The sequence below is a fragment of the Chenopodium album genome, chromosome 23 (genome assembly GCF_948465745.1).
Source record: "Chenopodium album chromosome 23, dcCheAlbu1.1, whole genome shotgun sequence".
Lineage (NCBI taxonomy): Eukaryota > Viridiplantae > Streptophyta > Magnoliopsida > Caryophyllales > Amaranthaceae > Chenopodium > Chenopodium album.
In genome coordinates this window covers 24,858,024-24,871,781 of record NC_137856.1, presented here as the reverse complement: position 1 = coordinate 24,871,781, position 13,758 = coordinate 24,858,024, and the positions used below count along the sequence as shown (strand labels likewise).

The window sequence follows — 13,758 nt, the reverse complement described above, 5'->3', positions numbered from 1 at the left end:
TAGCCGAAAATGAAAAGTGGAGCAAGTATTTAAAAACGGAAGGAGTAAATGCATGATAAAATCACACGTCGATTGGTGCAATTGATGTTATACTCCCTCCGTTTTTAAATACTTGCTCCATTTCTCTTGGGCACGTATGCCGATACTAACTTTGATCAATTATATCTTTAATTATCAATAGGTATAAATTCTAACAATTAAAAAATTAATAATCTATTCATTGAGACGATTTCAACAAGTACCCACAAGACTATATTTTTTTCTTATGTATAAATCACAAACATTAGTCAAAGTAGGACAAATGAATAGTGTAAAAAATAGAAATGGAGCAAGTATTTAAAAACGGAAGGAGTATTAAATTAATATTTCATCTAACGTCCTCGTTAGCTTTAGTTCTTTTCACCTTGTTTTTGTTGAAATGAAAGTAACTTTTATTTGAAATAGGTAAAATTGATGGAATAATTCCAAATTTAAGTGGTCCACTCAAAATAATCCCAACTATCATCATTCTCAATATAATCCTAAAATTGACAAAATCTGCTAAAATTGGTCTGTATCCTGTTAAGAGGTGTTGGTAACCAATAAGATAGGTAATTAGACAAGTGCTTTGTTTTCATTGGTTCTAGTTTAATTAATCAAAGTTTTACATAATTAACTTTTTTTTGACAAAATTTTTCATAGTTAACTTAAATAATTTAGTTTTGGATTATTTTAGAAACCCACCCCACACTAGCCATCCACCACCATTGACACACCAGATCACCGCTATTGTTGCCTCACTACAACTCTACCATCGCTGCCACAGCTCCCACGATCATTACCTCCATTACACTATAACACCCTTGAATTGTAAAACCGCAACGCAATTTGAATTGTACAGCCTCCGTTTCGTAATGTTTGTAACACTTTTCATTTACATCTGTTTCATAATAATTGCAACACTTTCTAATTTGATAAGGACCCACAATTATTTTATCATTTTCCTTTCCCACTAACCCCAATTGCCCCTTATTCTGTACACCCGGGTGTACCATCCCTTCCTCTAGGTACACCCAGGGGCATTTTCGTAAATTCGCACATTATAATTTGCCATGTTCCTTGATGCGTGACCATTTTTTTTTTGAAAACAATATTTAATCCTCCTTTATCTGGTAATCAAATTCATAACTTTCTGGAAAAAAAAAATTAAATTCATAACTTTAATTTCTTCTTCGATTTTTCGCAAGCTTACTCGAAAATAATTCTAACATTGATTGTAGAATTGATTTAATGCCAATACAGACAATCGTTAATGATTTTCAGCAACAATTGGGTATCAAGTCATTACTCCCTCCGTCTCCAAATGATAGCCCTTTCATCCGTTATGGGCAAAAATATCATTTGGAGAGGGTGATAAACATATCCAAATCCAACTTATACTTATTAAACAAAGTGAGAGGGTGATAGATTGCAAGCTGGAACACAGTATAATTCCGGGCTTTCCATATATGCCAAAGAGCAACCGAAAATGCTACTTTCCATGTAGTACTCAAGATAAGATTGTAATTTACCCAACCATCCCAATTAATATTGAAAAAAGTTTGATAATTAAAATCCTTACTCATCTTATTTAAGGAGAACACCCAAGACCACAAAGTTCTAGAATTAATACAATCTCTAAACAAGTGTAAATGACTCTCATTATCAAGATTGCACCTAGTACAAACCGGGTCAAAATTATCAATTCTCTCGGCCAAGGCAGTAGCTGTAGGAAGAATTTGATGACTAACGTTCCAAACAAGCATCTTGTACTTAAAGGGAATTGGAATATGCCAAAGATTTTCCAACTAATATTGGGAAAGGAGGAGTGAGCAACAAAATTGGAAGCCAATTTATAAGCACTTCTAATAGAAAATTGTCCATTTGTTTCCACACCCCAACAAAGAGTATCCTCCACCGAGGCAAAAGTAGGTAGGGGAATTTTCTCAATAAGCTTGCAAAGATAGTCCGGAATGATGTGTTTTATCTTGTTAGTGTTCCACCTTCCATTGTCAATGATGTGATTTACCCCCCAATGAGCAATAGAGTTAGGGATGGGATTGTCGATGAGCAAGTAGATGGGCTTATCCCCCATCCAATGATGAAACCATAAACAAATATCCCTCCCATTCCCAATCCTATAAGAAATAATCCTCGTCATAAGTAGCTCTTTACCTTTTAAAATATCCTTCCAAAGAGGAGAGTCACTAGCTTTAGGGATACTATTGAGGAAAGTGGATCTTTTGAAGTACCTAGCACGGAGAATTCTAACCCAAAGTTTATCCGGTTCATGAATGATTCTCCACCCAAGTTTGGCCATGAAAGCAAGGTTCCAATTTCTAAGAATACGCATACCAAGGCCCCCTAGACCTAAGGGAAGGCAAACTTTCTCCCAACTAGTTCTAGGAAGATAATGCGTTTTATCAACCTTATTCCAAAGAAATCTTCTACAACTTCTTTCTAAGTCATCAATGATGGCATTAGGAAGTAAAGAAGTTTGCATAACATAGAGTGGATAAGAATTAAGCACATATTTAATTAAAGTACATCTTCCGGCCATATTAAGGAGCTTGGCTTGCCAACCTTTAATTCTATTTTCAGTCTTATTAAGATGATCGACATAATCAGAAATTCTAAGCCTATTTGGACTAATGTTAACCCCCAAATATTTCCCAAACGAAGGAGCACCTTTAATGTTCGAAGCACTTAGGATAGATCTCTTGAGAGACAAACACATTTTTGGGGGGAAAATAACCTTAGACTTAGTAGGACTTATGAATTACCCGACCTAGTGCCAAACTCAAGCAAAACATCTTTAATGGCTGATACATTACTAACCAAGGCTTTAGCAAAGAGGAACACATCATCGGCATAAAAAAGGGGAAAATTTGTTAATTACTACCTCAAAAAAGAGGTCTTTGTGAATTACTACATATCCGTAAAAAAAAAAAAGTTATTAATTACTACCCTAAAACTGATGAATTCTATAGATTGCTACCATTTTCCCTAATCAGCCCTTAATTAGGTGATTTAATTTATTAATGATATCATTATCCGGCTAATTTGTAATTAGTTACTTTTAAGGCATGATTAATTAAATAAACCCTAACACCACCTCTAAACCACCATTACACCACCTTCGACAGCCCCCTTACCCCATCCCCACCATCTCCGGCAGCCTACCCCTGCCTCGACATCCACCCCACCTCTAAACCACCCAATGCACCACCTCTAAACCCCCCAACAATCCCTACAACCCTCGAAAAAATCCCTCCTCCCCACCCACCGGCGACCCTAGCCCCCTCCCCCTTGTCAGAGAACCCTATTAGGCCCTCCCTAAGCCTCCTCCACCCCCTTCCCCCCTTTAATCACCACCCTTATGTTCCAAAATTAAAACCCTAAAGCCCTAAAATTGAAACCCTAGGGAGGTGATTAGGGGGAAAGGGGACAGAGGAAGATTGGGGATGATCGAGCAAGGTTTTCCGGTGAGGGGTAGGGGTCAGGGCCACCGCGGGTAGGGGATGGGGGTATCGTGAAAGGAAGGTGGTTTTAGGGTGGGCAGATGATGGTTTTAGGGTGGGGACCGAGAAAGGGGTGTTGTCATGGTGGGGAATTGTAGGAGGTAGGTTCGGTAGTGGGTGGAGGGTGGCCGGAGGTGGTGAAATGGTGGTGTGGAGGTGGTTCTAGGGTTTAATTAATTATTTAAGGTTTAAAAGCAACTGATTACAAATTAGCCGGATAATGATATCATTAATAGATTAAATCACCTAATTAAGGGCTGATTAGGGAAAAGGGTAGCATTCTATAGAATTCATCAGTTTTAGGGTAGTAATTAACAACTTTTTTTTATGGGTAGTAATTCACAAATACCCCTTTTTGAGGTAGTAATTAACAAATTTTCCTAAAAAAGGTGTGACACACTAACATCATGGTCAATTTTAATAGGTTCCCATTGACCCTTCCCCACATTTTGCTCTATCATCAAAGATAATCTTTCAAGGCAAAGAACAAAGATATAAGAAGAAAGAGGATCCACTTGCCTAATCCCTCTAGAAGGAGACGGGGTAGTGATACAACTCATTATGAAATTAACAAGAGAAGCAGGAAACTTTAAACCTAACAAAGTTTCTCTAATAAAACCCCATTCTAAACTATCATAAGCTTTAGAAATATTGATTTTAAAAGCCATAAGGTGTTTTTGCTTGCTTTTTTAAAAAAGTGAGCAATTTCCTTTATGACTAAAATATTCTCATCGATAGATCGTCCCTCTATGAAACTAGATTGAACCGGATTGATTAAATCGCCAAGAAGAGGTTTGATCCTATTAGCAACAATTTTAGTGATGATCTTATAAATAGAATTATTACATGCACAAACCAATCGGCCTAAAATCGTTCATAGTTTTCGGTTGATCAATTTTAGGGATGAGACAAATATAGGACTCATTTACATAAGCCGGAATTTTTTCCTCCCTAAAACAATTAGTCACTAGATTAGCAATCGACCCTCCCACCACATCCCAATATTTTTGGAAAAACCCTAGGTTGGATTCCATCCGGCCCCGAGCTTTTCATAGGTGCCATCATGAACAAAGCATTTTCGACCTCCATAGTACTAACATCACTAGAAAGGAAAGAAAAATCATCATCCTTCACTACTGCCTTGGGACTAAAGTCAACAGTTCTAGGTTGATTATTTTGCTTAGACTCAAAGATCTTCTTAAAGTAGTTGACACACATCAACTTAAGCATATTTTGATCGTTAATCCAGCAACCAGAATCAGTTTTTAGACAAACAATCCGCCCCCTACTATGCTTAACCTTAGCTAATATGTGAAAATACTTTGTGTTCCAATCTCCATATTTTCTCCAATCTACCCCCGCCCTTTGAGCCCACTTAATTCTTTCAATTTTAAGAATGTCATTAAGTTGTTTTAAGAGGGTTTTCTCCAAATTAATTAGGAAGGTAGAGTATCTTAAACTGAGTACTTTTTGAATTCCATGGAGTCTAGCAATAATTCGGTTTTTGCTCTGAACATTTTCATTAAAAACCAATTTGTTCCAGTTTTTAACTTCATTAATAAAACAAAGTTTAGACTCACAAAAATTATTCCCCTTTTCCCAAGTTTTTTTTGAAAAAGCTATCAAAGCTAGGGTTTTCAATCCACGCTTCTTTGCAACGAAAAGGAAAATTACCATGATGAACAATACTACAAGTATCAACCATAATAGGACAGTGATCGGAATAGGTTCTAGCCAAGTGTAATACCTGAGTTTGTGGATACACTTTCAACCATTCAGCATTAGCAAGTGCCCTATCTAGCCGTTCCCTAATTAGTTCCGTTCCTTCCCTTCCATTATTCCATGTGAAAGCCGGTCCACTATACCTCATGTCAATAAGCCCCTCCGCATCCATCACCTTTGAAAATGCCTTCCCTTGAGTGTTAGTAACAGGTTTGCCCCCCATTTTTTCTGATTGATCGGTCACTTCATTTAAGTCCCCCATAAGAAGCCAAGGGGTGGAAGAGGGAGGAGGGTTCTCCCCAAGATTATTCCACAGGTTCTGCTTCTCTATAGCAGCAGTAGGAGCATGAATACCTGTGATTAAGACCTTTGGATCATTCGGAGACAACTTGAACAAAGCATGGAGAACGTGTGGTGCATCAGCCACACACTCCATAAGCACAGCTGGTTTGCGCCAAAACATCCAGATGCCACCCTTTAGACCACTAGCCGGAATTGACTTGAGGTCCTCAAAGCCGAGTCTTTTGCATAATCTATGAGCAATTTCATCAGTTGATTTTGTTTCTAGTAAAAACAAAACATCAGGTTTGTGGATACGCACCACCTCAATTGCATGAGGGGCGAAATCCTTGCTTGTAGCACCCCTAACATTCCAAATAATCACTTTCATGTTGACACAAGGAAAGGGAAATTCGGGAAAAATCCCTTTACTTTGTTCAAGAAAATTATTCTTGGTTGGGAAAAGCTTCCCCCAATCCCTCCATTGGTCAAGTTTGTCCATCGCCCAAATGTCCTCCATTGATAATGGAGAAGCTATCATTCTTATCTCCTTCATTAGATTCCCCGTATTCGCATAAAGGAAATCCACCTCGAAGCCTACCACTTTCTTCTTCGTCTCCAAAATCACCATTAGATTTTTGTTCTCCATTAGATTGAAGTTGTGGCTTATCAATTGCAATGGGTAAATTGGAGGGTTTTTTGGTGCGGTTCTTGTAGGGATGAACACATGCTCGTACTCTAGATGAACGGGCGGGATGATGTAATTCATCATTATTCGAATACCCCCTTCTATGATATTTAATTTTTCGGTTGGTGTGGGTGTCATTCTCATGATAGGCCATAGGTGTGGGGTCGAGAAGATTGGGAATAGATGGTGTGTTTGAGATGAACTTGAGTCCCGGGAAAGAATGGATGGGGTTAGAACTCTGTTCGTTGGGTAAGGTGGGATTATAGTAGTGCAATCGGTGGTTGGAGGAGAGTGAATTGGGATGGGTGGTAAATTGATAGGCGAGGAATTTGCTGGCTGAATGGTTGGTTCATGGTTGGTTGGAGGTGTGGGTTGCATCGGAGTCGACATTGAATTGTCCGAGTTGAGATTGGCTCTGATCTGGTTCGCCCTTGCTGCTGCAATTTTCGACAATAGTAGGATTTGAAGGTTTAATTGGGAATATAGAATGAGGAGGGGAAATAACAAAAGATATAGAGGACGGGATTGAGGGATTATTGGCCGCGGAAGTTGAAGCACCATTGGCGGAAACATGGTTTTTTGTTCTAGGGACTATGCTGCCATTAATTTTGGGTATTTCCAACCTCAATGTTTTTCTTGGGAAAACCTCTTGCTGCTTGTTCTTTCCCTGTTTTGTTGCTTCCCCAGAAATATTTTTTTTCTTTTTTTATTTCAATCTCTTCACATTCCTCCACTCCCAAAACTTCCCATTGTAATTTTTTATTTTTATTTTGACGGCTGCTAGCATCACAAGGTTGCCTTCCTTTATTTTTCTCAGTAGTATATTTCTCTTTTGGATTTTTGCTATTTCCTTCTGTATTTCCCTCCTTTTTGTAACTGCTGTCCTTTTTAAAATATTTCTTCTTTGGTGCCGCCAAAACCCATGGCCCATGGGCCTCTTTTTCTTCAAGCTGCAAACCTATTTCTCATACCCTTTCATTTTGCAGATTAACAGTAGTAGGGTTATCATCCTTTTACTTGGAGTGTTCCGCTAATAAAATATCAGTAGCCTTGCTACTCTACAAAACAGGCGCGCTACTAGGCTTCTCCTTTTCATTGAGGTGGTTCCCTATCTTCAATCTGCATTGCTCCTTTGAGTGACCAATCCTCCCACACTCAAAACATAAATTATGAATTTTTTCGAATTCAATTTTTTGCCAAGCTTTCCCTACCCATACTCTTGTAATTAGGGGCTTCTCCATGTCAATTTCTACACAAACTCTAGCATACCTGCATCTGTTAATTTTATCAGTCGAATAATCGACCCTAATTGGATTTTCTACTACCTCAACGATGTTGTACAATGCCTCCTTATCGTAATATTTGACAGGAAGTTCAGGAAACCCAATCCACACCGAGATATTTTTATTACTTTCCATCGAAGGTCTGAAGTTAGGTTTCCACCTCGCCATCATCAAGTAGTGATCAAGCACGAACCAGGGACCTCCAAATAAGGCCTTTTCAAGATCATCCTGCATAGAGAATCGAAATAGAAAGACTCCATTCTCCATCTCAATAACTTCTACACCCCCCTTTGGATTCCACATTCGCTGTACTCTTTGGGTGATGAATTCTGCTCTAATTTTTATCCCTAAGAATTTGCCAATTAGAGTCATGCTCCGTGGCTTCCTTAACTCTCTCAACTTTGCTTTATCAAATTTGACAGAATTAGAGTGGTTGGTGACATCCTCTTCTTCATCCTCCCATTCTTGGGAAGCAACCACAATTTTTCTTGCTTCATTAAACCATTGTGATGAGCTTGTGACAGCATCTCTAAATGATCCAACAACTTTCTTATTGGTGCTAACCGACAATTTATTGTTATCTGCCCCCTCCTTTGCCTGCTCAGCTTTCTTCTGGACATCTGATTGCTCATGCTGCTGCTCTACAATCTCCATCTCTTGATCGAGGATTGTTGTTGCTACTGTATTAACTTCTTCATCCAACCTAGTGACTGATCTATTAACTAAATCTACTTCAACTCCTGTATAGACTTACCATCCATACTTGAAGTGAAACCCACCTCCATACCCTATCTCCTAACTAAAAGAACGGAACTAATCAAGACTAACGAACTAAAAAAGCACTACCAAATACCTAAGGGCATTCAAGTGTATCCTTGCTTGCTATCAGCTAGAAGAAAGCTCCCGGAGCTCCAAACACTAGTGTGTTTAGAGAGAGTCTCCTATGACTAAGCTTCTAGAGAGATAAAGCATTTTTCCAATGCTTAGATTAAATGGCAATTTTTTTCCCTTCATCGGAGATTCACGTGCAAATAATAGGGAGTGAAGAATCAAACCTTGAAAAAGGTGGAATTTATAACAAAGAGGGCTAGTATTCAAATTCTTAATATAGTAAATTAAGGCTACTTATTAAAGTATCCATTAGGTCTTAAAGACTTTTTATTTTGGGTAAGTGATAGATGGCTTATCATTTTTCGATTGGTCCTTTGTAGAAATCAATGTGCTCTGATAGTTTATTAAAGAACTATATGAAAAATCTGTACAATAACATCTTAACCCTGGTGATAGGCTAAAGTCGTATCACCTAATCAAAAGTATTACCTAAGTCCTCTAACTAATCAAAAGAAGCCTATGGTCACAGGTTCACTAATAATTAATATTCCGGGATAAAACATAACAATCAATAATTAACATTGCACATATAACATGATTAACAGACTCTTTTATTAATCAACATAGATCTAACAGGCTCTCGCAATTTACTAGATCTAAGTTCCCATTAAAAATAACCTTTAATACCAAATTAACATCTGCTCGATTCATCAATTAAATATTGCTATACTTTTACAATCAAATCACATCTGCTCGATTCATAATCCAATTGTAAAGAATTAAAACAATTCAATAAGAAATTATCATGCAATATCAATAATCAATAGCAACAAATTATCCCTTCATATTAATTATGGATTCCCCAAAAACCCTAGAATTAAACTACTCACACATAATTAAATTTAAATTAAACAAAGCAGTTAAAGTAAACATGATAAAAACAATAATAATAAAAATAAGAAGTTTAATAGTATTAAAACAAAATAATAAATCTTGATAGGAAAAGTAGAAAAGAAAACTAAACTCAACTAAACTAAAAGAAAACTAAACTAAAACTACCTACTTCGTGCCCTACGTACTACTTCCTTTAATAAGGAAGGAAAAAGGAGTTTAACTCCTAATCAACTTCTAAGCTATGCAAGTCCACCGACTAAAACAAGAGAATGTTCTTTACGATGAAACCCACTAATGAAGTAAAGAACATGCAGGCTTAACCAATGAGTCTTAGTTGGATACTAATGTAGCTAATATAGCTGCAACAAGGAAAGGTCCAAACGCGCGGCCCAAATTAGAAAACCCAGATAATATATTCGCGACCCGTCCAAATCAACTCCACGCTCTATAAAATGAACATTTAGTAAAAAAATATGAATATGAAAAAAAATGAACATCTAATAATAAAAAAAATGAACATGTAATACTAAAAAGTGAACATGTTATAAAAAATGATCATTTATTAAAACTGAACATGATTATCATATATCATATATTAGCTAGATCACAACCTAAAAACGAACATTTAGTAGAAAAAAATGAACACGTAAAAAAGGAATATTCAGTATTAAAAAATGAACGCGTAAAAAAATACAAAAATTTAGCAATAAAAAGTGAACATGACAATAAAGGAAATGAACATTTAGTATATTAGAAATGCACATATATCATACAACCATAAAATAGCTAGACCATACCAAATAAAATGAACATTTCGTAAAAATAAATGAATACATTAAATAAATATCTAGTATAAAAAAAAAGTAAAAAATGAACACGTAAAATAAAATTTGAACATTTAATATATTAAAATGAACATGATTTCATATATTCATATAGGTTATATTCATATAGGTTCTACTGACGCCCCTTCAACAGCGTCGAACCAATTGCGTCCAAAAATCACTCTTTTTGTAGTAGTGTATATAATAAATTTACAAAAAATAAAGCTATAATAAATCGTTAAATTAAGTTCGTTTTTATGTACTAAATGTTCATATTTTTTGTGTTTTTAGTCTATTAAAATTTCATTTTTAGTGTACTAAATGTTCATTTTGTACAAAATTGTTCAATTTTAAAGTACTCCGTGTTCATTTTTTTTAACAGAAATTATACACAAGTTCAATTGTAATTATTTTAACTCTAAAAATTTGAAAATCCACCTTAAATCTAATCTTGATTCATCATGGAGACAATAATTATTGATCAATAACATGATAGATTTGGAATCACAAATGCAATTTTGATAGAAATCAACAATTTTACAACATTCACATAAACACACAAAAAATAAAAAAAATAAAAAACAATAAAAAAAGAAAATTCAAATTAAATTAAATTACCTCAAGATTCATGATCACGACGAAGATGATGACGATGGAGAATGCTACAGTGGTGATTAATTGAATAATATCCGGAGTAACGTAGGACAAAGAAGTTTAAAGATTGAAGGGAAGTAATAAAGTAAACTTTTAAGGAAAGGGAAAAAAGAGGAGAGAGAAAATTTATAGAACTAAGAAAGAAGAAGAGAGATAGAGTTAAAATACAGTACTATATGTTTATATTTAAAGCTGTTGCAACTAGCTTTTTTTTTTTTTTTTTTAGCTTAGATACACTAGAGTGTAGCTAAGAATTTGTGAGGCTTAACCTCGCTGATCGGGCTATTAATTGAGTTGATTGCTTCTTCGTTTGGGTCAGCAAGCTGGGCCATTAATTTTAGATTTAGCCCAATTTCCTTTCTTGGTCCGAAATAATAATAACTTTGTAAATCTTGGACCTCCTTATGAATCGAGCCCTTAATCACCGAACTAAATTTCTTTAACTCGGTCCTGGGTTTTAAATTTACGGTCATAAAATACGATCCGACTCCAATACCTTTGTAGTGGTTCAATGAGATCGGGAATTGTTATAATTCTGCAAATTCCTACAAAATAATACCACCTCTACAAAAACACTATAAAACGTATATTAGTAATAAAAATAACTCCGTAGAGCTCAAATAACCACTATATATATATATATATATATAATTGATTCATCACCTAGACTCCCAAAGATTAACTTCACCTTATAAATAAGATCACAGTGTTGAGGGAATTTACAAACAAATCTCATTACAACATAGTGTTTATACACAACATAGTGTTTATCTTCCCAAATCTCATTTCTCCTTAATCCTAATTCTCATTACAAAATAAATCCCTACTTTTTTGTTTGTTCGCCGATTAATTGATAATTCTTAGGGGTTAATTGGGAATCAACCAACTCAAATACCAACGACGACTACGACTACGACACCGACAAGGACACTGACAACACCCACTAAGTTGTGGAGGTTAATTTTCCTTTTTTTTTAGTGTGTTGTTATTTACTACGTTTTTTTCAGTTGTATTTACTACTTTTTTTTTCCTATAAAAAATGTATTACGACTAAGGTTAATTTTCCATCTTTTTTTTTTTGTTTTTTTTTATTGTGTTGTTATTTACTACTTTTTTTTTAGTGTGTTGTATTTACTACTTTTTTTTCTATTAAAAAAAGTAGTACGGCTATGGTTTATTGTTTACGGTTTATTAAAGGTACAAATATATACTTTGTCTTATAATTAGAGGTGCATTGTATATCACTTGTTCAATCCTTTTATGTTATCTCCAACTCACTTTTTTTTTCTACGGAAAAGTTGAATTTTGGCGTATTGTGTAATAGGAGTTACTAACTAATTAAGTAGTAATATAATTATATAGATTAAGTTTGTTTTTAATTGTGCATCCGTTTTAAGTGTATGAACAACTTGTTTAAGTTTGTTTATTACAATTTTAGTCAATTTTGATACTCCGTATAAACAAGGAGTGGTTAAAAATAAAAGGTTTTTTTTTTAGATAGAGTTAGAAATTTAGTTAAATAAAACAAGTATTATAATTTCCTTATGCAAGTTTGCATTTGAAAACTATGGCTCTGCTTAGTATTTGTTGTTTCAAATTTCAATGGATGAAGTTGAGTATCTTCTTGTCAAATTGGTTGAGTAAAGTTGGTTCAAATAAATGAAAATTAAAATCTAATATAACATAGATACTTTTTCTACTTAAAGAAAAAATAATATTTAAATATATTTTTTATCGAGACCTTAAATATTTACGCTCGAATCATGACATCATTACAAATTTATTTCAGTATTTACAATTTAACAACTACAAATCCAAAATGGTATGTATTTTTAATTTATATTATTTTCGGACATATATTGTACATATATTGTACATGTATCATGATATGTTGTTTGCATCTATTGGCCCATATAAGTTGTGTGAAGTGAAATTTTAGATCAAACTCGCATATTGTTTTCTTATAGTGATTTATTATTTAATCATCATATTTTAATTGTATGTAACAAGATTCTATAATAGTTAAGTGAGGTCGATTGATTTCATTACTTTTAAACTTACTTGGCACCGGTCAAATTATTGTTTTTTGTATATAGTTAGATATCTATAATTTTAATTAGAAGTTATTAAATTTCATAGTTAGATATCTATAATTTAATTAGAAGTTATTAAAGGATGTGGGGGGCCAATATCTTATATTTAAAATAACTTCTAATTAATTTTATAGATATCTAACTATGAAATTTAATAACTTCTAATTAAAATTATAGATATCTATTATTTCAAAAAAAAAAAAAAAATAGATATTTATAATCTTGATTGCTTTTGTGAATAATTAAGGGTTTTCTTCACACCTCGGGGTGTGAGCCTTGGGAGTTTTCTTTAGTTTAAATACTTAAGTTGTTTTCCTTTCTTTTCACTGCTTCCAGCCCCAGCACTTCCCACCTTTAGCTGCCCTCCTTCACGAGCCTCCTTTGCGATTTTCTCAGCATAAGCAATGACTCTCTCAGGATCAAAATCACCCCCTTCCATAACCCACTTATTTCTTGCACCCCACACTGCCCAACACAAGGTAATGAGCTCTTCAAACTCATCCCCCTCCAATTTCTCAATTTAAAAATTCCACCAGTCAACCACATTTCAAAAAGTGTGAGAAATAAGCGAAGAGAACTTACTTTTATTCCAAATAGCCTAAGCTAAATTACAGTCCTTCAAAGCATGAAAGACGGACTCTGACTCCCTGCTGCACACCCCACAAGTGGGATCATAATCACGAACTCGGCGGTGAATGCCCTCCCTAGTGGGAAGGGCATTTTGACAAGCCCTCCACCTGAACACCTTAACCCGAGGCAACACATTCAAGCTCCAAATATATTCCAAACGTGACGCCCATTGGAAGGCTCCTCCTATGCATCCTTCCAATTATCATCACGCCCTATAAGCCGATCTCACTGAATAAACTCCATCCTTCTCCAAGTCCCAACAAACACAATCAACCGACATTCTATGAATCACTTTCAAAAGGGAGAAAAGTACGTAAAATC

At 35.0% G+C, this 13,758-nt stretch overlaps 1 protein-coding gene across 1 annotated transcript; it reads right to left on the bottom strand.

Annotated features, from left to right (window-relative positions):
- Nucleotides 1-4,511: 4,511 nt before the first annotated feature.
- Nucleotides 4,512-6,189, bottom strand: LOC145607182 (uncharacterized). The gene is made up of 2 exons (XM_081662922.1): nucleotides 5,287-6,189; nucleotides 4,512-5,048 (listed from the first exon to the last, which is right to left on the bottom strand). The coding sequence occupies exons 1-2, from the start codon at nucleotides 6,187-6,189 to the stop codon at nucleotides 4,512-4,514; spliced, it is 1,440 nt and encodes a 479-aa protein (XP_081519048.1).
- Between the last annotated feature and the right edge of the window lie 7,569 nt (nucleotides 6,190-13,758).